Source organism: Onychostoma macrolepis, chromosome 06, assembly GCF_012432095.1.
Source record: "Onychostoma macrolepis isolate SWU-2019 chromosome 06, ASM1243209v1, whole genome shotgun sequence".
Taxonomy (NCBI): domain Eukaryota; kingdom Metazoa; phylum Chordata; class Actinopteri; order Cypriniformes; family Cyprinidae; genus Onychostoma; species Onychostoma macrolepis.
Window position 1 is genome coordinate 11,220,899 of NC_081160.1, and position 26,909 is coordinate 11,247,807.

General features: G+C 35.6%; 1 protein-coding gene across 1 annotated transcript; it reads right to left on the bottom strand.

Moving 5' to 3' along the window:
* Window positions 1-1,227: 1,227 nt before the first annotated feature.
* ppp1r12c (protein phosphatase 1, regulatory subunit 12C) lies at window positions 1,228-25,320 on the bottom strand. The gene is made up of 21 exons (XM_058780096.1): window positions 25,155-25,320; window positions 24,809-24,984; window positions 24,150-24,309; window positions 22,606-22,736; window positions 21,091-21,209; window positions 20,128-20,281; window positions 19,247-19,391; window positions 18,393-18,467; window positions 13,386-13,462; window positions 13,202-13,314; window positions 12,994-13,040; window positions 12,773-12,903; window positions 11,586-11,673; window positions 9,453-9,570; window positions 9,203-9,315; window positions 8,106-8,155; window positions 7,769-7,817; window positions 7,571-7,675; window positions 4,989-5,039; window positions 4,137-4,187; window positions 1,228-3,880 (listed from the first exon to the last, which is right to left on the bottom strand). Exons 2-21 carry the CDS (start codon window positions 24,973-24,975, stop codon window positions 3,794-3,796), a joined length of 2,031 nt encoding a protein of 676 aa, XP_058636079.1. The 5' UTR covers window positions 24,976-24,984; window positions 25,155-25,320; the 3' UTR covers window positions 1,228-3,793.
* Window positions 25,321-26,909: the final 1,589 nt, after the last annotated feature.

Below are 26,909 nucleotides of genomic sequence, written 5' to 3' on the forward strand. Positions count from 1 at the left end.
TTAGGCTGCATTAATTAGGTCAACCAGAACCGGGAACACTTCCCATAACACCCGATGTACTTGTTACATCATAAGAAGAATGGCATATACGCTAATATTAGTCTGTTTCTTTCTTATTCCGAGATCACCGTTGCTACCCGATCCAGTCCGTATTCAGATCAGATGGTGGATCAGCACCTAGAGATGACCTCTACAGCCCTGAACGTCAGCGGAGATCAGGACAACTAGATGAGCCCCAGAGACAGATCCCCAGTGAGGACCTCGTCACCTAGACAGCCATCGGGACAAGACCACAGGAACCAAATAAGCCCTTTACACAATCTGAATTTGCTGCAGTTGGAATTGAACTGCTGGTTGGTCTGGTCAGAGGAGAACTGGCCCCCCGACTGAGCCTGGTTTCTCCCAAGGTTTTTTTCACCATTCTGTCACCGATGGAGTTTTGGTTCCTTGTCGCTTAGTTGGGGACACTTCATTTCCAGCGATATCGTCGACTTGATTGCACAGATACTAATTAAACTGAACTGAGCTGGACGATGACATCATTGAATTCAATAATGAAATGCCTTTAACTGAAAATTGAGTGTTTAATCTTGTCATTTTACATTATTGACGCACTATTGTCCTATTTTGATATTGAAAAGTTGCTTTGACACAATCTGTATCGTTAAAAGCGCTATATAAATAAAGGTGACTTGACTCATCCTATATGGGATTGGATCGCACCACCCTCTGGTCGGCCATCTGTTTCTTCAATATATAGTAAACAATGATCACACTGCAAAGTCTCTTTCTATTAAATCTATCTGGAATCGTGAATTAACAGATTTTTATTTATCTGGGAGAGGGTGTGGTCTCTAATCTTAACTTCTAAAATCTTGGCTCATCGTCTTATAGAGCATACATAACTCCTTACAAGAGGTTTAAAATAAAACTGCAATCGACCTATAACTGTCATATCTGTAACACCGTATCAGCAGGTACTTTTCTCCACATGTTTTGGGGATGTCCAATTGTTGTTAATCTATGGACTCATGTGAATTCTGTTTTGTCATTTTTACTACAAATTGAAATTGAAATTGTTGATGGTGTGTCTGTTGCTCCCCCCTCCCTGTTGTTTGTTTGAGTGGATGTTGTTTTATTGATTTGGAGAAAATAAAAAGTTGATCACAAAAAATAAATAATGTATTTGTATGAGGAAATAAAGTTTTTTCAACTGAGACACAAGGGCAATATTTAAAAACTTTATTGCAAAATATTTATTTGCAACAACATTAACAGAAATAAGAAATTCCTGGCCTAAGGAATTGACACTGCACTATATTCATAATGACATTCTAACAGGTGAGACAACTAAACGATGTGGTCAACACGTCACATAATGAGACACAATTGCCGCCTTCTCTCAAGAGTTCCAACTCCATGGGCTCTGACTTTTGAAGTGAGTAGGGCATACTAACTAATGCTCACTTCCGATTGGAATGGACCCAAAATGTGTACTGTCAAGGGTACTCCAGAACCATGGCTGGGATACACTATGCAAAGTGTAACCTAAAAAGTGAAAAATTGTCATTTAAAATATTTCTATATTAATATAACATTTACAGTTTACAGTCTTTATAGTAAATGTGGAAAATAAATATTTAAAATGAGCTAATGCGTGTATACAAATCATTGTCTGTTCAGTTCAGTCAGTCCATATCATTTTAAAAGTAATAGAGCCTATAAGTACATCCACTAATAATGTGTGTAGATTACCATGTCATAGTTTAACTGGAGGACAGGTGAAATGTCTTCAGAATGTATTATTTCATTTAACCACTCATTTCTTTACAATAAAAATATCTTTCACATTCAAGATACAAATATAAACCAGAAGAACACCATTAGCCATATTTTAAGTTTGTAATAGGACTCAGTTAAGACTGGTATAAACTTGTCCTGTGATGTTTCCCAGGAGGAAATTTAATGAATTACACTCTTTATCTTTCGCAAATAACCCCACATTTGTCTACTACTTATATTTCACTTAATTTACCGACCACTGCAACTAATGGGAACTCAGACCTCTGAAAATAATTATATCTAGCAAGCCATTATTTATTTATGCAAGAGATAAAAGCACTTGTGCACAGATTGCTTTTAATGGTTGTTACCCAACCATTTGCACTGATCTTTATTGGCCAGAGAGAATAACTGACTCCAACATTTTTAACAAAGCAACAGAGATATATTCTATCTATATATATAAATATATATAGAAAGGCACATTTTTGGCAAAATACACTTGCTGGATGAACAAATGCCTAAGTCCTGAAAGCAATAATTTTAGGAAAAAACAAAAACAAATAAACAGTGGTAAACCTTTAAAATCTTTGACCTATGGCGCCAGTTTGGTTTAGGACAAAACTCATAGTCACAGTACAAAACACTTGTGTGTCTCTTCCTAATAAAAAATGATTACACCACTGGCAGAACACAACAGCATCAAAATTCACCATTTATAATATATTCATAAATATGCAATAATAGAGAAATAGATCCATACTAATGCCTGTTTGGTCCAAAGAACAGTAGTCAGCTAAAGTACAGTGTTAATCGAGATACATACTGAGAAGAAGACACTACTCCAAGACCTTCTACTGTCTCACTAAGAGACCCCTGAGCATGCTTTTACTGTTTGGCACATTTTGTCTTTCTTTTTTGCTTACCATTTCAAGAAATATTAAAATTATTTTTTAAGCTAAAATGATGATGGCATTGCCCATTAAAAAGCACAGTTTAAACATTTAAATCTGGTAACACTGCAATTTCAGTAATAAGCCTTTAACAAATATTAGATACTTCTTAACAGATCAGTGGTTTATGTACACTCTTAAAAAATGCTGGGTTAAATGCAACCCAGCGCTGGGTAATATATGGACAAACTCGGCGATTGGGTTATTTTGACCCAGCGGTTGAATGTTGGGTTAAAAATTTAACCTGACTGTTGGTTGAAAACAACCCAGTCGCTGGGTTTGTCCATATTTCACCCAGCGCTGGGTTGTATTTAACCCAGCATTTTTTAGAGTGTACATTCAAATACGAATGTATATGAAAATATATTAAAACTTCATTTCTATTTCAACGTACATTAACCTGTTCTGTTAACATTGCAGTTCTATGATCTGTAATATATCATTTTTGTTATTAACGAACAATATTCTATATATCATAAAATCTTAATTTATCTATTTTTGCAGGTTTCTAGAGGTACCTGCTGAAAGGCAAAGATTACAATGGTCTCTAAGTGAAACTGAACAATAAACCTGAACTGAAACTTCAAATTACTCAAAATTCTCATCAGTGCAGTGCAGTGTAGGGCACAATAAGGGCATTAACTAAGTGCGATGGCTAGTCTGCAGAATTTTAAGGAACATTAAAGCTATAAGCCTTATCTGTGCTATTAATAAAAAAGCAGTAAGCACACTGCACAAAAGAAATCAATAACATTACAAATGTTACAAGAGCACCCTGAATCAGAGCTGAACACCATAATCTAGAGCAGCTGAACAGCAGATGGACTTGAGTTGTGTCACTGAAAATTCCAGTTTTGATGAGTCTAGAGTGGCAGCTAAACAAGGCCTTACATATGTACATATCCATTTAAAGAACAGTAGTCTAACCACCCCAGGCATGAGGCATATGTCCCAGAGATGAGAGAGGGAAAGAAACATGCTGTGCAGTTCTTTGGGCAGACAATGGGACAGCAACTTTCCCAATGAATTCAGGAAAAAAATCCAAAGGACCCAAAGATTCATTTAGACAGCTTACTGATGACACGAATGAGAGCTGCATTTTCATCTTTCAGTCTCTGGTTGTCAGCACGCAAATCCACAAGCACCTAGAAAGAGGAGGAGAGAGAGTGAGATGAACAGGCCCACATGGAACCTGTATATGCATGGAAAAGTTCTGCAGAACTGGCATATCCATCATACAAAATGTTCTACACAACTCGTACCTCTTACATGTTATGCTAATTGTGTTTTCAGCCATCAAAAGAGTGTAGTAATCACAGCTCTGTTTAACTAATTTAACAATGTTTAAATCTATTCTGAAAATCTAAACAGCTCTAAATACTGTAAAGCTAAAGCTCTTACTTTGAGTTCATCTTCTAACTCAGACGCTCTCCGCTGAAGAAGTTTCTTTTCCTGAATAAAGAATAAAGCAGAATTAACAACAAAACAAGACAAAAAACCCACTTTACAATAGGATTCAATTTGTTAAATTGTGAAATAACATTATTAATCTAGGTTATGTTACAGGGCTGTTGAATGCTTGCTTCTGATTGTTTGATGAACGTTCTATGGTGTGCAGTTATTTTTCAGGGAGCTCTTGACCGCATTGCAGTTCAATATCACTTCGCCAAATGACTTCAGTTATTTCAAAGCTCCAGAATACGAAGGCAAAAGCAACTGAATTGAATTGACCAAGCAATTAAATGCATTAAATAACAGAATTTAAAAAAAAATGACAAACTATTTACATATTTTCTCAAAATTAATTTTTAACTTTCAGTTTCGCTATTAGTAGACAATGTTGAGATGATACCGTTCAAAGACACCTCCGTTATTAGCTTTAAGATTACGTTTTTGAATTGGCAACAGGTGCTTGAGATGAAATGCATAAGAAATTGGTCCTACATACAAGAGCATTTTATCTATAAAATCTGACAAAGACTGTTGAATTATTAAAAATAATGCACTATGCATTATTTTCTAATAATTCAACGGTCCTTAATCAATTATTCCTTAATTAATGTTAATTTTAGCATGTACCAATACATTTTTAACATTTAAATTAACAAATTTAAATTAATAAAAAAATATAGTTGATTATTGTTAGTACATGATACTGGTGCATTAACTAAGGTAAACAAATTGCAGCATTGTTACCATTAAAACACCCAAGACACCTGAACCATGACACGGCATGAAAATGTGGTAACTTACAAATCTCTCCAGCTCCAGCAGGGCTGGTCTGTCTGATCCATTCTCTTGATTCTGTGTACATACAAACAAATACAACTATATATATACAGGTGCATCTTAATTAATTAGAATGTCGTGGAAAAGTTCATTTATTTCAGTAATTCAACTCAAATTGTGAAACTGGTGTAGTAAATAAATTCAATGCACACAGACTAAAGTAGTTTAAGTCTTTGGTTCTTTTAATTGTGATGATTTTGGCTCACATTTAACAAAAACCCACCAATTCACTCTCTCAACAAATTAGAATACTTCATAAGACCAATAAAAAAAACATTTTTAGTGAATTGTTGGCCTTCTGGAAAGTATGTTCATTTACTGTATATGTACTCAATACTTGGTAGGGTCTCCTTTTGCTTTAATTACTGCCTCAATTCAGTGTGGCATGGAGGTGATCAGTTTGTGGCACTGCTGAGGTGGTATGGAAGCCCAGGTTTCTTTGACAGTGGCCTTCAGCTCATCTGCATTTTTAGGTCTCTTGTTTCTCATTTTCCTCTTGACAATACCCCATAGATTCTCTGAGGGGTTCAGGTCTGGTGAGTTTGCTGGCCAGTCAAGCACACCAACACTATGGTCATTTAACCAACTTTTGGTGCTTTTGGCAGTGTGGGCAGGTGCCAAATCCTGCTGGAAAATGAAATCAGCATCTTTAAAAAGCTGGTCAGCAGAAGGAAGCATGAAGTGCTCCAAACTTTCTTGGTAAACGGGTGCAGTGACTTTGGTTTTCAAAAAACACAATGGACCAACACCAGCAGATGACATTGCACCCCAAATCATCACAGACTGTGGAAACCTAACACTGGACTTCAAGCAACTTGGGCTATGAGCTTCTCCACCCTTCCTCCAGACTCTAGGAGCTTGGTTTTCAAATGAAATACAAAACTTGCTCTCATCTGACAAGAGGACTTTGGACCACTGGGCAACAGTCCAGTTCTTCTTCTCCTTAGCCCAGGTAAGACGCCTCTGACGTTGTCTGTGGTTCAGGAGTGGCTTAACAAGAGGAATACGACAACTGTAGCCAAATTCCTTGACACGTCTGTGTGTGGTGGCTCTTGATGCCTTGACCCCAGCCTCAGTCCATTCCTTGTGAAGTTCACCCAAATTCTTGAATAGATTTTGCTTGACAATCCTCATAAGGCTGCGGTTCTCTCGGTTGGTTGTGCATCTTTTTCTTCCACACTTTTTCCTTCCACTCAACTTTCTGTTAACATGCTTGGATACAGCACTCTGTGAACAGCCAGCTTCTTTGGCAATGAATGTTTGTGGCTTATCCTCCTTGTGAAGGGTGTCAATGATTGTCTTCTGGACAACTGTCAGATCAGCAGTCTTCCCCATGATTGTGTAGCCTAGTGAACTAAACTGAGAGACCATTTTGAAGGCTCAGGAAACCTTTGCAGGTGTTTTGAGTTGATTAGCTGATTGGTATGTCACCATAATGTAATTTGTTGAGATAGTGAATTGGTGGGTTTTTGTTAAATGTGAGCCAAAATCATCACAATTAAAAGAACCAAAGACTTATGCCGAGTTCACACCGCACGATTTTTCACTCGCCGACAGGTTTTGATAAATCGCAGACAAATGCCCAAAATCTGAGGCAAATCGGAGCTCGTTCACGTGAGTGACAATCACGCAGTGTGAATTATCAAAGACGCGATCTGATGGAATCGCCGACACGTCGCCGACGCCTGTGAAATATTTGACATGCTAAATATCTGTAGCTGTCGGCGATTCACAATCCTGCTGTGTGCAATGATTTCTGACTGAAAACTACATCACCGATGACCTTCAGCCAATGAGAGACAAAGATACAGGGCAGAGGGAAGTTCGGTGAAGAGTTATAGACCATATCAGTATTTTAATATGTCCAACTATATCATACAGAAACAAGCACAAATGCTTGACCAGCCGCAACATCAGCATAACAGTTACTGCAAAATTATTATTTACTACTCTTTGCAGAACACAATCCCTGTTCCCTGCATCTCCCTCCTGCATAATCTGTTTTTCTTTTTGTAGCTGGAAATCAGCGCACAGACAGCTTGCAGGCTATATTTTTTTAATACTTCCAGTCTCGCTCGAGAACAACGGGCTGACGCACGTGGATTCTCGCGTTATTTCCTTATCACTTCTTGCATGTGTTTTGTTGTGAAACGTAGTTTGCGGATCAGACAGAGTTGTCGGCGATTCTTCCTATTGTGAAATCGTGCAATGTGAAAGCCCCTGTCGCCGATCCATCGTGCAATGTGGACACAGCAGCGAATGAATGCTACCCCAGATAGTCACGCAGTGTGAAAACAACAGTGATCCGACGAGTTTGAAAATCGTGCAGTGTGAACTCGGCATTAAACTACTTCAGTCTGTGTGCACTGAATTTATTTAATACACGAGTTTCACAATTTGAGTTGAATTACTGAAATAAATTAACTTTTTCACGACATTCTAATTTATTGAGATGCACCTGTATATAAATAAATCTAACTCACTTTAGTTGTTCAACATTTCTTTCCTATCCCAAGGTCTCAGGACAAGAAAACAACACTTCTCACCTGTTTGAGTTTCTCCAGCTGAACTTTACTCTCATTTAACTGCAGTTGAGTTTCTTGAAGCTTCTCTTTTAGATCTCCATTCTCTTGCAACACCTGCACATACAACTGAGAGAACACATATAACAGTGTGAACCAGCTCCTATATTGCTCATTACTTTCTGAATGTTCAATGTTAAAAAAATATATATATATCATTACCTTTCTAAAATCCAGAGAGGAGTGTCTGGAATCGTCTAACTGAGGATCACTACAAAAATAAACAATACTCTTAAAAATAACATAACAAAAGTCTCAATATTACTCTCTCCACATGAGCTTATTAACAGCTTATTTAAAACTGCGCACTAATTAATCCCATGGTTAGGGACAGGCAAACGCGAATGCATCCACATCTACGAAGAAAGACATCACAGAACAAAAAAACACAAGACACTGTGCTACATAATCAGTACACACTAAGTACATATAGGATATACCTCTTGAACAAAGCTACACACCAGGTGATGTACAAAACCTTAATAAAACACACGCAAACCTTATTCTGTTGTCTTGTTCAGCATCTTCATTTGCATCCATATCATCCGTCTGAACAAAAGTAACATTAATTGTCAATAGCTGTCCATGTCAATAAGCCAGTCATTTAAAATGACTGAATTATGTAATTTCTGGCACCAAATTCTACTGGCACTAAACACAACTGCAAAAATAATTAGATGTATAAAAATGTTCTCATTGTACAAAAAAAATTCAGCCTAGCAACAAAAATACTGCAACAAATATACTAAAATTGAATGACCACTGAATGCTATGATTGACAAATTAGAACCAACAACAATGTAATAAATGGCATTAATATAATTTGCCTACATATTTTAATTGTTGGTTCACTGAATTTTTCATAACAATGTGCAAATCTATGATGCATATTCAATAGTCCACTTCAAAAAAATTCAATTTCTAACAGTGCGAATGTATGACTTGATTCATTATTTTGTCATTATTTGACTACAGTGCAAACTGTCTCTCGAATTACATTAATGCCTTTTTTGGAAACAGTTATGAATTGTTTTAAAATACTTGAATTTGGTCATGATTCAGTTTATGAGCGATTTATGATGCATCACAATCGTAAGATTAAAGAATCAAAGTCACAACAAATATTTACACCCCTATTAAATATTAATTGAAAATTTTGGTTTTTTTTTTTTACTAATTTAGTTTATTTATTGGTTGATTTTTCCAAAGTACTGACTGATGCATATTTTAAAGACGTATGTCAAGGAAATACTGTAAAACAAATCATACACCAGTTTTGGGACAACCAAGTAATTTTAGTGTTAAAGTGTACATTATAGACCCTTTGTCATGTACTGTTTGTGTCTGCAAATGAATGTTGCTAAATTCATTATCATAAAATAGGGAAACTCCACAAACTCCTCCTGTTCTACTGCGAAAACCTGGTTGTGGGTAACATTTGCTTAAAATGAAAATTCACAAGCATCATCATCCTTTGTTATTCTTTGTAATATGCAGGTGAGAAGCCGCAAGTGTACTTCAAAAAGTCTATTTAAATAGAAAACGCTCAGTGTGAACGAAAATGCCCTAGGTTTTTTATGAATGCTTGTAGCTCACCTCTCCAGCCAGCTGAACGATACCAGTTGAGCGTCTCTCTTTCCTCCCTTTCCTGCGATCTCTCACTCCTAGTCTTGTCTCTGCATCTCCCGATTCCTTCACTGGCTCTGTGTCTAGTGCAGTGAGAAAACTCTCAATATATATACAGAATTCACACTGAATCAAAAACATCAAAGAATAATTACTGTCACCTGAAACAGAAGTATTAACTCCAGGTGCTTCAGACACACTGGATGTTAATGAGACTCACCTCTCTCAGCTGGTGTTATTGTGATGTTGGGGCTCACAGGCTGAACACTGAGGTGCTGAGGTTCATTGCTCTTAACAATAATCCGTTCTGCTTCCTTAAGATCTGTCAGTGTTACTCCCTGACAATCAAAATTCCAAAAATGATTTAATAATAATGATTTTTAATAGTAATTTAATAATAATAATAATAATAATAATAATAATAATAATGATTTTTTTTTGGCACATTATTAACATGTTAACAAAATATTAAGCCAAACTACTAGTTTTCGGTAACACTTTAGAATACTGTTTCTTAATGAAGAACTAACAGGTAATTATGCATTAACACTTAACTCACTACTGTTAACTAGTAAGGAAGATGTGATAACTTATCAGTATGTAATACAATTTTATGATTGTGTTAAGTAACAGTTAGCTAATCAATAACTAATGTATTCTGTCATACCTCCTGAAGAACTACTATTAAGCAGCAACTTCGTTACAGTCCACTACTACTATTATTACTACTGCTTGCTGCACACCCAAAAGGACTCATTACTATAATTGTACATAACGAGGGGTGAGAACCAGAAGGGGCGTAAGTGACATTTTGGGTGAAAAGGAGATTATATATATATATATATCAAACGAAAGCTCTTGATGAGCCCTTTCTACTGGCAAAAGTATACTGTCATCCACGAGTGTACAAATGTTTATTATAAATGACTGAAATCAGTGCACAAAGTCAGATCAACCTATGGTAAAATTTTGTTTTGGCCCTCCTGTAAAGTTTGTGAAATGTCACTTACGCCTTTCTAGTTCTCACCCCTTATGTTTTTGCCTGTATGGTAAATAATTGCTTTGTGCGCATGTTCTGTAGAAAATCTGCTTCAGAGAGGAACCCCAACTCCACTGTCTTGCCATAACTATCCAACTTACTACAGATACAGTACACTCTGTAAAATGGTGGTTTGTTAATTCATTAATTTATTTATTTATTTAACGAAACACTGAGATGAAGCTGTTGGGTCATATTTGTTTTTTAGTCTTGGGTAGTTTTTGTGTTGTGTTAACGCCTAACCCCTTAACACTGTTTATGGGCAGGTTACGGAGTCAGTAACAGCATATTGCAGCTATGAGTGAAACGCAGAGTGGCGGTCTGCAGTTCCCCTGAGCCCAGCTCCCACACGAGATCCAGCACCGCCACCGAGGAAACAGGAGACCGGTTGATTACACTTGAATTGCTTTAAAATGTTTAACTTTTGATTATAAAATGTTTGTTAAATTAGTTTAAATTTGGGCAGTATACATGTCAAAACAGAATAAAATACGCTGTATTAAGAAATGTTCTCATCGGAAATAAAGATCGTAAACAAGTTGTCATGTATTTTACAAAGTTTATTATTACTTTTATAGGTTTTTTTAGAGTGTAAGTTTGATTTGAGTCAAAATGATGTAGTAATTATTATTTACTAATAGGTTCACTTTAGAATACTGTTTCAGGTTCTAAGTAATTCCTGTGGAATTATCTGATAATTCTTTATTAATTACTAAAGGTTTCACTATATTTTCACTTTAGAATAGGCCTACTGTTTCAGGTTCTAAGTAATTCCTGCAGAATTATTTGATAATTATTTATTAATTACTAATGGGTTACCTGTATTTTCACAGCACACATACAGTACTATATATAAAATATAAAAACTAAGGTAAGTTATCGCATGGCACTGGAATGGTGGTGGGGTTCCTATCGGAAGCTGATTTCTTACAAAACACACCCACAAAAGAATTCACTACACAGGCAAAACCTCTATAAAATTTATTGCATTTTCATACTACTACTACTACTACCACTGCTGCTAATTATTTTTCTTGAAACTTAAGTAGTAGATAATTAACAGTAGTTCTTCAGGAGGTATGACATAATACATTAGTTATTGATTAGCGAACTGTTACTTAACACAATCATAATATTGCATTACATACTGATAAGTTAACACATCTTCCTTAGTAGTTAACAGTAGTGAGTTAAGTTTTAATAATTACCTGTTAGTTCTTCAATAATTCCTATTCTAAAGTGTTAACCAGTTTTCTTTTCTTTTAATGAGTTTTATTCATTATTTTTGTTTTATTCAGGGTTGTGAATACACACCTGTGTTGATCGGCGTGACTGCCGCATGAGACGCGAGCGAGCTTTCCTCTGAAACTCTGACTCCTCGTCTCTCACTGGAGCCTGAAACCTGTAAAACAATTTTATCACTATTCACGAACAGATCTTGAATCCAGTTTATGAAATGGATAGTTTAATACTTCAATTATGACTGTTTGAGTCCTTAAAATTTATGAATTATGTAATTTCTTTACTACTACTGGCACCAAACACAACTGCAGAAATAATTAAGACATTAGAGGTGTAAAAATGTTCTCACTGTACAAAAAAATTTAGCCTAGCAATAAAACAAATGCTGCAACAATAATACAAAAACTGAATGCCATGATTGACAGATCAGAGAATAACAACGTAATAAATGGCATTCATATATAGTTAGTTAATGACTGTTTGAGGCATGTTACTCTCAAAATATACACCTGTGACCTCATAATGTTAGTATTACTGCACTAAAGAAATTGTTTTGAAATGTCAGATTTCATTGTAGCCGTAGTTTAGAGTGAATTTATACAGCTAAGGGGGTTTAGGCACTCTGCTCCGCTTTGTGACTATTGAGTAGGCTTCTTAGCTTATTGCTTTAAACAGTAACATTTATTTACATATTACTTTACATACTGCTTAGTAATTTACATACTGACTTAGCGAAGACATTTAAATTCAAAATTATGTTGAAAGATTCTCAATACAAACTTCTATACCAAAAGACAGTAAAAATGCTTCTAAACACTCCTTTATAAGTTTACCTGCTGTAGAGATTTAATTAATACAGTTTTAATTATAAAATTACCATAGAATAATAAACTAAAATTATGTTCCATGTAGTTCACTCGCCAGGTGTTTGAGTTAGACCAAGTATAAATTTAGCACAGATATTTTTACACTCATTTGGAATTATTCAGCCTTTCAAAACATGTCTAAGTCTAGCGAATAAACAACAACAAAAAAAAATTACTTGCCAATGGCGATTGTATTGCCAAGGGTTGCCAATTATTATTTTAGTATTAAAAATGTCTTGACTTGGTAATACTGCTATGTTATGCAATCAGTAATACTTCCTAATCATGAAGACTTACATAAGATTTGTACAGCAGTGACATAAAAATCAATAAAATATATAAAAGTGTAATTGTAAAACAATTGGAGAAATTCTTTGGATCAAACCATCTTACTTCCTTCCATCACCAGAGGCACTACTGGGGCTCTCAGCAGGTGACTCTCGTCTTTGAGGGGTGGGCTGCACAACTGCTGTGCGACTCGCTCTGTCCTGATCATTCACCTTGACTTCTTTATCCTCAATGGTCTAAAGAACACAAACACACAGTGATTAATCACATGCACACGAGGAGAGATTCTGGCATTAAGAGCCGAGACAGAAGAGTGTGTGTCTGACCCCTGAAGAGGGAACAATGCTTTCTGGTGTCGACACTGTTGAACTTTCTAGAACAGAGAACAAAACAAACATCATCAAACAGACTGTACTCTTTTACAAGTATGTTTCATGTATGTGAATATTTTGAATGCTGCTGTATGAGAGAGAGAGAGAGAGAGAGAGAGAGAGAGAGAGAGAGTGAGAAAGAAAGAAAGAGAGAGAAACAAACCTGGGCTGCTTTCTCTCTCATCGTTGATTCCCAGGCCTCCTGAGACCCCTCGTTCTTTAGACTGGTCCTGTACATTTATTTTGTCCTTGCTGCTCATTCGGCACACAGAGCTCCTTAGAGAAAGAGAGGTATGAGTGAAGATGTTTGTGACTGCAAAGACTGAAAGACTAATCATCTTTCTCACCTGCGTTTCTTGTTTGCAGTGTTGGCATTTGAGATCTGTGAATTTTGTTGATCAATAAGTGCCTGTTCAGTCCTCCACTAAAATAAACAGATGCAAAAATGAATATAATCATCATACTTTATTTAGAATGGATCTAAATAGCCCAGATTTAATTATTGTTCTGATTAATAGTTTAAACAATATAGTAATGAGTTCAATGAGGTACAAAAACATGTAAACAACAACATGCCTCAACATGGCTCATTAAATAAAATGACAGTTGTCGATAGATTACTTAATACGTTAAATAAGTTAATAGGTTAAAATGCAGTTGGTTTTGTACATGTCACTAGGGTGGTACCCTACAGAAAAAAAAGGTAAAATGCAAATCTTTGTACCTTTGTTACACCTAAATGGTTCATATTAGTACCTTAAAGGTACATGTTGTTGTTTTAAAAGTAAATATTAGCACATAAAGTGTACATATTGGTACCCTATTTAAAGGGTACCTCCGTAGTGTCAGTTTCCCAGATAGCACAAGTATGTCTCTAAGATAACTAACTAGTCCACTTGATCTGGGAAACATCTGCAATGTAAAAACATCTGATAAACTTCAAACAGACCATAATGTCTCCATAATGTACGTCTGCTATCAGGGTTTGTCTTTTTTCTGAGAGTGTGTTTATATAGTCATGGCCAAAAGTATAAATATGATCAAAGAAGGCTCTGAAAATAAACCTGAATTATTAATCCTTTTGATCTTTTATTTAAAAATAAATCACAAAAATCTAACCTTTCATTGAGCTAAAACAATTGAAAATGGGGGAAAATCTCATTATGAAATTAATGTTTTTCTCAAATACACATTGGACACAATTATTGGTACCCCTAGAAATTCTTATAAGTAAAATATCTCTGAAGTATATTCCCATTCATATTTATAATTTTGAGCACACCAGCGTGATTATGAACATGAAATTATCCAGCCACACAGCACACACCTTCCTGTTTCACAGAAATATAAATAGGAGGGAAAACAAAGGCCAAATTCCCTTATTCATGCATTACAATGAGTTAAACCAAAGAATATAGTTCTGATGTGCAGCAAAAAAATAAATGAGCTTCATAAATTAGTGAAGTGGCTTTATGAAAAAAGCAGTGAAAATTCCCATTTCCACCATCAGGGCAATAATTAAGAAGTTCCAATCAACATAAAATGTTACAAAACTGCCTGGAAGAGGACGCGTGTCTATATCGACCTAATGCACGGTGAGAAGGAGAGTTTGAGAGACTAAAGACTCTCCAAGGACCACAGCTGGAGAATTGTAGAAAATAGTTGAGTCTCGGGGTCAGAAAAAAATAAAAATAAAAATAAAGGAAAAAAAGTCAAACAGCCCCCTTCATCACTACATATTGTTCGGGAGAGTTTCAAGAAAAATTCTCCTCGCTCATTCAAAAACAAACTCCAGCATATTCAATTGTCAGACACGACTGGAACTTCAAATGGGACTGGCTTCTACGGTCAGATGAAACTAAAAAAAAGAGCTTTTTAGCAGCAAACACTCAAGATGGGTTTGGTGCACACAGGGATAAAAAAAGTACCCTGTTTGTACAATAAAAATATACTGCTGTATTATTGATGTTGTGGACCTATATTTCTGCTGGAGGTCCTGGACATCTTGTTTAGACACACGGCATCACTGATTCTATCAAATACCAACAGATAAAAAAAATCAAAAAGTGACCGGCTCTGTTAGAAATCTTATAATGGGCCATGTTTGGATCTTGCAACCGTACGATAATCCAAACACAAACCTCAAAATCAACACAAAAATGGGTCACTGGGCACAAAACCAAGCTTCTGCTATAGCCATTCCAGTCCTCTGTCCTGAACCCTGCAGAAAATGAGGGGTGAACTGAAGAGGAGAAGCACCGTCATGGAGCTGGCAATCTAAAGGGTCTGGAGTGATTCTGGATGAAGGAATGGTCTCTGATCTCTTGTCAGGTGTTTTCTAACCTCATCAGGCATTATAGGAGAAAATTTAGAGCTGTTAAACTTGCAAATGGAGGTTTCAAAAAGTATTGAATAAAAGGGTACCATTAATTGTGGCCAATGTGTATTAGAGAAAAACATTTATTTCACAATGATATTTCCCCCCATTTAAAATTCTTATTCTCCAATGAAAGGTTAGATTTTTGTGAATTTTTTCAATAAAAGATTAAAAGGATTAACAATGCAGATTAATTTTCACAGCCTTCTTTGATCATATTTACCAAGGGTGCCAATACTTTTGGCCATGACTGTAGGTTAAAGGCCTTAAACATTGAATTAGCTTGATGTTATCAAATTTAGCAAACATTTAAAGATAATGGAGTACTGAATGGATGACATATTTTTGTAGGCCAAAACCCAGAAACAAGTTGCCATTTTAGCACTTCCATTTCCATCGTCCTGAAGTCAATGGGTTTTTTTGTTAAATGTCTGAAATAAGATCTGTGGTTAACACAAGCACAAGATATAAGTTTTATTCTATGAAATAAAAACATCGGTAATACCCCCTTGTGAATTTTTTTTTTTTTTTTAACTTATCTTGAAAAAGGCTATTGCTAACAAGTGGCTAAATGGGACTACAGAGGTTGGCGGTTGATAGCATGTTAAACGTCATAACGCCAAGAACGTGAAAACTCTTCACAGGCTCATTGTGTTATTAATCACACTCAGATAATTTTTTTTTTTTAGAGACTTAAAGAGTTCCAGGAAACTTTGTGATGGTGATGTTGATGTTAAAGTCGAAGTCAGGTGACTGTGGTGTAGTTATAGCCTTTGTAAATACCCAAATACACAGCCTTCTGACAACTGTATTTAGGCTACAAAATTTGCAAAAGTTGTGTTCATTTGAGAACATTATGAACATGATGTTCATGATGAACAAAATTTCTATGAATCATACATTGTTTTGGTCATAGAGCAGATTTTCCGCAATGATCCAAAAGCCAAAATCTATTTTGGTTTTTGTCAAGGGAATCAGGGTGACGGTAACTTCCTGGTTGGCCTACAAAAATACATAATTTCTGCAGCACTCTATTCAAAATGCTTTCTTGTCCTAGTAAACGACACAAATATAATTACAGTATTTCATGATGGCCTGGGAGACCAATGTGAGTGAAGATTGACTGGGAGAATTGTATGTGTGTATATATATATATATATATATATACACACATATATATATATATATACACATATATATATATATACATATATATATATATACATACATACACACACACACACAGGTGCATCTCAAAAATTAGAATATCGTGAAAGTTATTTTTTTTTGTAACATTTCAAAAAGTGAAACTTTCAAATATTCTAGATTAATTACATGTAAAGTAACACATTTCAAAAGTTTTTTTTTTTGTTTTAATTTTGATGGTTGAAGTCAAAAACCCAGTATCTCAAAATATTAGAATATTTCCTCAGATCAATCAAAAAAAGGATTTGCAAAACAGAAAAGTTCAAGTTCTTTAAATTGTGTTCATTTATGCACTCAATACTTGGTCGGGGCTCCTTTAGCACAAATGGCAGCATCAGTGAAGCGTGGCATTGAAGCGATCAGCCTGCTGAGGCACTATTAAGCCTTCAGCTTGTCTGTATTGTTGGATCGACTGTTTCTCATCTTTCTCTTGAAAATATCCCATAGATTCCATATGGGGTTTAGGTCAGACATGTTGGCTGGCCAATCAAGCACTGTAATATCAAGGTCAGCAAACCACTCGGAAGTGGTTTTGGCAGTGTGGGCAGGTGCTAAGTTCTGCTGGAAAAGGAAATCAGCATCTCCATAAAGCTTGTCAGCAGATAGAAGAATAAAGTGTTCCAAACTCTCGTGGTAGAAGGCTGCATTGACTTTGGACTTGATAAAACACAATGGGCCAACACCAGCAGACGTCATTACAATTATTAATGATTTTGAAATAAATATCTTTTGATCATCAAGGCTGAATTTATTTGATCAGAATCAATCCAGCTTGGATTCTGCACCTCTCCAGTCGTCCTCCAGACTCCAGACCTTTATTTCCAAAAGAAATGCTAAATTTAATTTATCTGAAAAGAGGACTTTGGACCACTAAGCAACAGTCCAGTTCTTTTTCTCCTTAGCCCAAGTAAGATGCTTCTGACGTTGTTTCTGTTTCAGAAGTGGCTTCCTAGCCCTTTTCCAGAAGACGTCTGAGCGTGGTGACTCTTGATGCACTGACTCCAGCTTCAGTCCACTCCTTGTGAAGCTCACTCAAGTGTTTGAATCAGCTTTGCTTGACAGTATTCTCAAGCTTGCGGTCATCCCTGATGTTTGTGCACCTTTTCCTACCCAATTTTTTCCTTCCAGTCAACTTTGCACTTAATATGCTTTGATACAGCACTCTGTTAACAGCCACCCCTTTCGGTAATTACGTTCTGTGACTTACCCTCTTTGTGGAGGGTGTCAATGATTGTCTTCTGGACCATTGCCAAGTCAGCAGTCTTCCCCATTATTGTGGTTTCAAAGAACAAGAGATATCCGGAATTTATACTGTAGGGATGGTCATTTAATGAATCTCAAATATAAATATTCTAATATTTTGAGATACTGGATTTTTGACTTTCATGAGCTATAAGCTCTAATCATCAAAATAAAAATAAAAACTTTTGAACTGTTTTACTTTACATGTAATGAATCTAGAATATATGAAAGTTTCACTTTTTATAAGTTACAAAAAAAAAAAAAAAAAAACTTTTTCATGACATTCAAATTTTTTGAGATGCACCTGTATATATATATATATATATATATATATATATATATATATATTTTTTTTTTTTTTTTTAAATCACCGTAATAAAAGTTATATGAGAAATTCCAAAATGTCCAGATTAAGCCCACAGGCCACCAGTTAAATAGGCCTGCTATATTTCATATAGTAAGCTGTGAATTTCTTCCTTGTGTGTCTAAAATGACAGACTGGTTTAGATAAAGGTGTGTGTGTTCTCACATTAGCCTGTCTTTGAGACAGTTCTTCCAGTAAAGACGCAACACTCTCATCCGCCACATCAAATGGAGTCTGACCCTTAAAAACAAAACAAAACAGCAGTTTCAGTTATTATAATTTCCCAAACATGCACGCAAACACCCACCGACCCACCCACACACACACACACACACATACATTGTGAAACAGAGCTATGGCTAACTGCAGTGCTGCTGCTGGCTGCAGAACTGTGGTGCATTTTGACACAGAACAGAAGCTCCACACTTCCTCTTCCTTTAAGAGTGCATGACTCCTGTTGTGCACTTATTTCTCCAACATAGCAGGCCTCAACTTTTGCCTTCATATTCCAATTTACAACTACAGTGCATTTATTTTATTTAGAATTACAGTATATTGGCTATTGCTACCATATTTCTTGGTGTCAGTGCAGATGTAAAATTATTTTTTTTTCAGAATCAACTGATTACAACAAAGAGAAATAGGCTAGATAAAATAAGATAAAACTGTCCTGAAATATAAATGTGGCCCTACGATTCAGCTCTTAAAGGGCTAGTTCACCCGAAACTGACAATTCTGTCATTATTTACTCACGGTCATGTTGTTCCAAACCTGTATGACTTACTTTCTTATATGGAAAACAAAGGAAAAGATATTTAGAACAATTTTGGAAGATTAACATAAAAAAAAAACAGAATAAAGTCATACTGGTTTGGAATTTTCATTTTTCAGTGAACTATTACTTTAAGGCTGGTAAACACCTGCCTAAGGAACACAGCTTTGTTTCTCATAGGCAACAGTTACTGGCCAACAGAATTTGGTGCTAAATGTTTAGCACATTTTTTTTCTCTCTCACTCACCCCATTACTATGGGCCTCCATGTCACACAGTTGCTCAGCAAGTAGACGGCAGGCTTCACTTTGACCCCAATGAGCTGCAGCATGGAGAGGAGTCCAGCCATCATAGTCTTTAGCACTCACATCAAGACCACACTGACACAACAATCTGACAGAAAAAAAACAATTAAAAATGCATGAAGTCATCTGTACAAGTGTTCAGTACATTGTGAAGACACAAGCTCTCTATTAAAACCTAGTGAGCATTAGCATTTAGGTTTAGTCATTTAGCAGAAGCTTTTATCCAAAGCGACTTGCAAATGAGGACAATTAAAGCAATCAAAAATCAACAAAAGAGAAATATATAAGTGCAAAAGAGAATAACCAGTGATAAATAGGTGGGGGTGGGGACTCTTCATGACTCCTCCAGCAGGGAGGCAGCACACTCACAATTACGACAACTCTAAAACTCTAAACACTGACAAATTATTTGTTTATCCCTTCAGTCAAGTTTGGAAATATCATGCATTGTAGAGGAAGCTGATGCGACTTCTGCTCTAAACAGCTCAATGGGATGGAAACTGTGCTGAAAGAACATCGGCACAGGCCTCCACTCCTTTTCCACTTTTCAAAGAGACAGGAAGTAAACAATGGTTGCTCTGTGATCAGAGAACTACCCAATGGTGTAGCGGAACATTCTGCACGAGCATGGGTGTTAACCTGGTTGAATAATGGTGGAATGGTCTCCAGGGTTTAATCACTGAGAAACCAGCAGTCTGGGGTAAAACTGCCTGCTGAGAATATAACTAGGTTTGCTTTATACGATTTTATCATAGGAGTAAAAATTTTGTAATGCCAAGAGGAAACTCATGAGGAAACATTTCTCTTTTTGCATTCACACTTACTTAATGGCCTCCAAATATCCTTTAGCTGCTGCTACGTGTAACGGAGTAGCACCAGTCCGGGGGTGGCAAAGATTAGCAGGCAGCCCGTTTGTGAGCCAGTGGCGGGCATCACGCATGATCCACTCCTCTTCTGCCCGCTTAGCTACTTCCACATCTGATGAGAGATGGACTAATTATAAGGTCTCATACACTTTTGCAGAGAAGAATTATTAACAATTTATCTAACTAGCTGAATGGACAAATTAATTTCATGTAAATGTACTGATCTGTGTATTTCTAGAAAAAATACTTAAATTATAGTGATTATTTTGGAAATGTTTTGCGAATGAATATAAATGAAAATTAAGGTCTATGAGAAGGTAAATATGTATTATGTACTGTAAAAAAGTTATACAATACATTGTGTAAAAATATTTTGTTTACTTTGTGTGACTTAAAAAAAAGTCCACACACTAAATGGATATTATGCCCAAAAATGAAAATTCTGTCATTGATCACTTACCCTCATATCTTTTTACAGATACAGATTTAGAAATATATTTTAAATAATGTTGGTAACCAGACAGTTTTTGCTATCATTGACATACATGCAATGTATGTAAAAAAAAAAATCATACCATTTTTAAAGGGCAAAATGACAGAGTTTTCATTTTTGGTTTTCACTATCCTTTAATTTTATTGATGCAATAACATTCAAGTCTTCATCAGGTGATTTTTATTGACTCTGAGAGGTCAAAAACTTGCAATTTGTAAAATAACATCTGTATGTGGACAATTGTGCTTTTATTTTACATTTACTCCATTCCGTTCTGCACCTGTACTCAAACTAACGTGGGCTGGGTAATTTTTCTTAGAAATTAAGCCTGCCATATTTGCTGACACCTTTAATTTTAACGGAGTTCCATTTAAGAGTATTTATGATGTGACATTTGTTCTGATGTGACAGATGTTCTGTTGACTAACCCTGTGTCAATGTGTGTTCTTGCAGCAGTGTCTCTGTGGCCTCATCCTCTGCAATGTCCATTGGCACATCACCATCACAGTTCACAGAGCAGAGAGATGCACCATGCCGGAGCAGAAATCTAAAAGCGACAACACCAATAAATAAGCACAGTATAATACATGCTAACTGGGATAATATCTTACAGCAGTGTAAGTATTTCTAGCACTTGTTGAGGCAGAAATATTTTGAAATATTTTAAACCCCTCAAATCACACAACTCTGTCCACAAACAAAAACACATTTCAAAATTGTCACACTATAAGCAACTTATTTTTTTCTGTTGCAATCTGACTTTCAGAGTCATTTTAATCTTTAAAATGCTTAATTGGTGAAGTACACTTAAATAGTAGTAGAATACAAAAACAGTGATTAAAGCAGTGCCAAGGTGTAGTAACTGCTGACATCTGTTCACCATATTACCACAGTATTGTTCTGGTATGTCAGTAATTATGTATAGAAGAAGGATATCACTTAAGGAATTTGCTTGGTAAAATGCGTGTCTTTAATATATAGAGGACTGGGAAAAACAATGAGATCATTTCTGTATTTAGGATGAACTGGTTTAAAGCATGAACATTTTTAGTGCATTTAATGCATCATCTGCAGCAACTTCCTGTGGATGGAGGCGTTTGCTCATGCTGTTTGCATGCAGTTCTCCCCCGGACCCACAGAACAAACCACTCCAGAGAGAGCAGATGACTGAGGATGATTTACACAAACTCACCCCCGCAAACTCCTCACAGAGGAAAAACCATGTGTAGGACACCCAATCCTTGCAGTTTCTGTCTGGCTGTGGCTACCTGGTTGATCCTGCCAGTAATACTGTATGTGTTCGTCTCCGAGATAAAGCCACGTAGATATTGTAAAACTGGCTGAATAAATTGTATTGAAAGGATTTTGCTAATGTAAAATTAATTTGGGGAATGAATGTGCAAATTTATTTACAACAAAAAAAATTTAATATTAGGTGCAATTTTTCATGAATCACAGAATGCTGTGCAATTAAATAATTACATTTAGCTGATTCATAGCCATAGTAATAATACAACTAATAATGGCCTTGAGATTGTGCTATATTGTGAATTAATCTTAGAACAGAACAATCACATTTGAAACAGCCAGAAACTTCAAAGCCAGCTAAACAATAAACACATTACACAATTTTGACACATACTCAATTTAAACATATATTCATTAAATTCAGTCATAACAACTTGTGAATGTACAACATTCGAATTAATGGGGCCAAGCCTTCTATTATTGATACTTGGCAGGGTTTTTTCTTTAACATACTCGATTATATAAAGGAATGACTTGAGTTTTTTTTTTCCTCCCTCTCTCCTTTTTGACTGGACTTTTAAAGTATTGATTATATGTCTGTTGTTTTGTTTTGTTTGTTTTGAATGGATGTTATGATGTTGTGTTTGAAAATAAATAAAAATTTGATGACAAAAAAAAATTCTGTCATAACATACTCCGTTATCTCCAGGTTTCCACATGATGCAGCCACATGTAGAGGGGTCCAACCCTCACTGTCCACCTGATTAACATTGGCACCCCGAGACAGAAGAAATTCCACCATCTCCATACTGCCATCGATACAAGCCTGGGAAAGAACATCATGTACAGTCCATCAGATTTTTACAGAAATGCACCACAATTAAAATACTAAAATTACAGCCATGTTATGGCTGATAACCAATAAATGGTCATTTGTGCAAATAAATGAAAATTCAAACACCAAAAACTAAAAACTAAATTTTAAATGATACAAGTAAATTTAAGTATTATAATGTGGCTCAATGACAAATACAACAAATAACATAAAATTTTAAAACCAAGTTTAAACACATATGCCAAGTTCCCAGAAAAGTGCTCTTTGAAAATCTTTTATACTATTTTCAACAAAAGTTTAAAAATGTACATACTCTAAAAATAATACTATAGCAGAATGGATTCTGATTGGGTGTCAATGTTTGTATCGTTCGTCAGCAGAAAAAATCATTCTGAATGCGATTCCAATGATATTGTTTCTCTGTGCCTTATCGTTATAGCTGTGGTGTGGACTCTGCTATTCTTTAATATTGAGAATGATTTTTAGAACTGTATCTTTACATTTATAGTTCAGGCTTTACTGACACAAGGTTACCAAAAACGCACATTACCACATTGTATTTGCACTCACCTAATACTGTAAAGGTTTTTTTTTTATGTTTTTGAAAAAAAAGAAGACTTATATTAGTCAAGGCTGCATTTATTTGATCAAAAATACATGTAAATATATATTGTGAAATATTTTACATTTTTATTATTTCTCTAATGTGAAAGCTCAATTTTCAGTGGCCATGTGTCACATTATTAATAAAAAAATCATTTGAATATGCTGATTTTATTATTATTATTTGTTGAAAATGGTTGAGCTGCTTAAAAATCTTACTAATCACCCCAAACTTTTGAACGGTAATGTAATCGCTAAGGGATCTGTTATGAGTTGTACTAAAACACACAGATTCCAATCAAAATCACAGTCCACCTTTTCAATTGTTTATTTATTTTGTCTTAAACAGGGTGTGATGAAATAAAAGAGAGGGAGTCTTGAATACATCTGATCACAAATGGTCACAAAAGATGCATTTGAGAACCAAGTTAATACAAGCTGGAAACAACAATGCTTCTCAACTAACCGCTTTCGGATCACCAAAAGAACATCCTTATACCAAATCAGGGCCTAACTGAGTGTTAAAATAGGGGAAATGAGCATGCATATTTAAATATCCAATATTGCCAAATATACTTATACACTAAAATTCTGTAATAACAGCCAAATCAGCCAATTATTACCCAGTATAGTACCGATACAGAAATCTCCTTTTTTATAAAAGAGACTGTGAAGTTAAGTAAAGTTCCTGAAAACATTTTAGCAAAATATCACTGTAGCATGCATGTGGACACATCAGGCAAATTATCTGTTCATTTTATCAAGACAATAAATGGTTTAAAAATGCAGTAAGATTCTGACCTGGTGTAAAGCTGTTATTCCATCAGCATTGGCACAGTTAACCATATCATCCTCTCCATTCTGCCCTCTTGCTTCTCTCAGCATCTCCTTCGCCTCCTCGGTGTCACCACTAGCACACACTGCTAGGAACTCCGCAGTCTTCTCAAATCTCACTCGCCACCTGAGAGAGGGAGAGTCAGGCTGTCTGGAATGGTATTTTGCATCAGACACCTCAAAAAACTAAATAACATTACTACAGACTCTTACATAATATATTATGATACCTCAGAAGCAAGATAGAATGAGTAAGTAGTAAAGGCTTTGGATGCACGTTGAAATCACATTCCTACTCAAATATTGTGTAATTCGGTGTCTATCTTTAGAAATCATCAGCTCTGGGAACAATATTTTCAATTTGTATAGGTTCTTTAATCCATTAGGAATGAAAACTAATCAGTAAATACATTCTAGCAGGATACTAATCCAATACATGGCAGATGGTCCTTGACACCCAAAATAGCAAACTAAATCTGGAGATCTTCATTAAAGAGTTAAGCTGAGAAACACAGAAACCGCTTTTTTCGGACATGTTTGTTTACATCGAGGAACTATATTGCTAATTAATGCTAAAACGTTCTCTTTGTATTGGTTGACATTACTGTGGTCATGAATCTCCAAACCTGTTTTTTTTCTGCTGCTCATTGGTGTCTGTTCTGCCTCCATCAGAAGCTCCGGTGCTCGTCTCTCCTCTCCAGCGACTCCGAGGCACCGCCGGCTCTCTGTCCGTGCTGGAGCCCGACCAACGCGTCAGCTGCTCCCGACGCTTCGCTACCGCCGCGTCCCCCATAATCCAGCACTACAGACACATATTTTTAAGAGAAATCCCCATGATCACAGCTACAGGAACATATATCAGAGACACGCCCTCCATGCGTGCTGTTTACACTTCCTCATCACACTCACAGGAAGTTACTAAAAACATCCAACCAGTTATTAACGTTAATTTCTGTCCTCCTAAAAAAATACCTGCCGATCGGGGATTTCGATGACCAGTACAGTTCAAGAACCCGACAAAGATTTTATGTAATTGCCATGACGTTAAATTCAGGTCAGAGATCAAAACTGCAGTTTCACCTCCAGGCTGCAGAGGGCACAGTACAGCTCCTTACCAGCTTCCGGGGGCTGTATCCACCCCAAATGGTGTTTCAGCTCGTTGGGGTCAATGATATAAGTAGTTTAGTTTTAAATTAAAGTTTAATACTGTACCACTAAAATGTCATGTTTTAGCACTTCCCTTTTCAAACGTATTTTACATTCGAATTATTATGCTGCAGCTAAATACGAGTCATGGGACAAAAAAATTTGGTAAATTGTGTAAGGTTGCACATCAACATCATTGTTGCCCATCATTGTAGTTCTTGGAGACTAAAGCAATTTAAAAAAAAAAAAAAATAAAATACAATTATACAAATTATATATATATATATATATATATATATATATATATATATATATATATATATATATTAGTGCTGTCAATCGATTAAAAAACTTAACTAAACATTTTTTTCTGAAAATCGTGATTAATCCCACCTAACATTAAAGTTTTTAAATATACTTTTATATTGCAATAATTTCACATTCAATCTTCAAATTAATGTACAAACAACATAAAGACAGTATATTTTTTCATATTTGTTTAATGGCATCTTTTTTCTTTTCTTTTTTTATGACTGAAGACCAGTATCACTGATACCAATACTGATTTCTCTATAAAATTGCCCCCATATTTACCTATTGACTATAGCCATTCAACATTACAGTATAATTGAGAGCTATCAATTTTAACATTTATTAGACTTTTAAAAAATTACTTCTGATTTAAGTTGACTTAAAACAATCTTCACATAAACCTATTATAATAAATGTCATATTTACCTGTGCCCTTCAGCAGAAATATACAGAAATTGAATTGATCAAACACTAAATGTGACCCTGGAGCACAAAACCAATCATAGAGGTCAATTTTGTATGGTTTGTTATGATAGGACAATATTTGGCCAAGATACAACTATTTGAAAATCTGGAATCTGAGGGTGCAAAAAAATCTAAATATTGAGAAAATCGCCTTTTAAGTTGTCCAAATGAAGTTCTTAGCAATGCATATTACTAATCAAAAATTAAGTTTTGATATATTTATGGTAAGAAATTTACAAAATATCTTCATGGAACATGATCTTTACCTAATATCCTAATGATTTTTGACCCATACAATGTATTTTTGGCTATTGCTGCAAATATACCCCAGCGACTTAAGACTGGTTTTGTGGTCCGTTTTGTGGACTGTTTTTTTTTTGTTGTTGTTTTCTTCTTTGTTCTTTGATGAACAGACATCACAGCAGCTGGTTATTAGGTTATTTTGGCTGTTATTTCTTTAAGAGCTGTCACTGCTGAACGTGACGCGGATCTGACACGCATCATATTTTCTCTCAACATTTATTTTACCATTTCTGACACACTTCAGGTCATAAAGTCTTGAATCGGGTGTGTTAGGTGAGGGAGACAGTGCTGGGCTGCTCCAGGACAGTTTTGAAAACCATTTCAGAGACATGTTCTTAAATGTTACTCATATAAAATATAGGATACAACGGGGCTAAAGGCCCACCTTAAGAAAAAATTTGCTATTACCTGCGCCTAAAATGTATAATTGCAGAAAAAATGTATACATTGCATTGAACATTAATGGAGCAACAGATTTTGTGTGAAAATAAATCATTCAAG

Excerpts from the sequence above, each read along its gene's own strand:
- ppp1r12c (XM_058780096.1), bottom strand. The coding sequence starts at position 24,975 with ATGGGGGACGCGGCGGTAGCGAAGCGTCGGGAGCAGCTGACGCGTTGG. Across the intron at positions 22,737-24,149 it reads GAATAACAGCTTTACACCAG|GCTTGTATCGATGGCAGTAT; the intron begins GTCAGAATCTTA and ends GTTCTTTCCCAG. Across the intron at positions 20,282-21,090 it reads AGAACACACATTGACACAGG|ATGTGGAAGTAGCTAAGCGG; the intron begins GTTAGTCAACAG and ends ATCTCTCATCAG.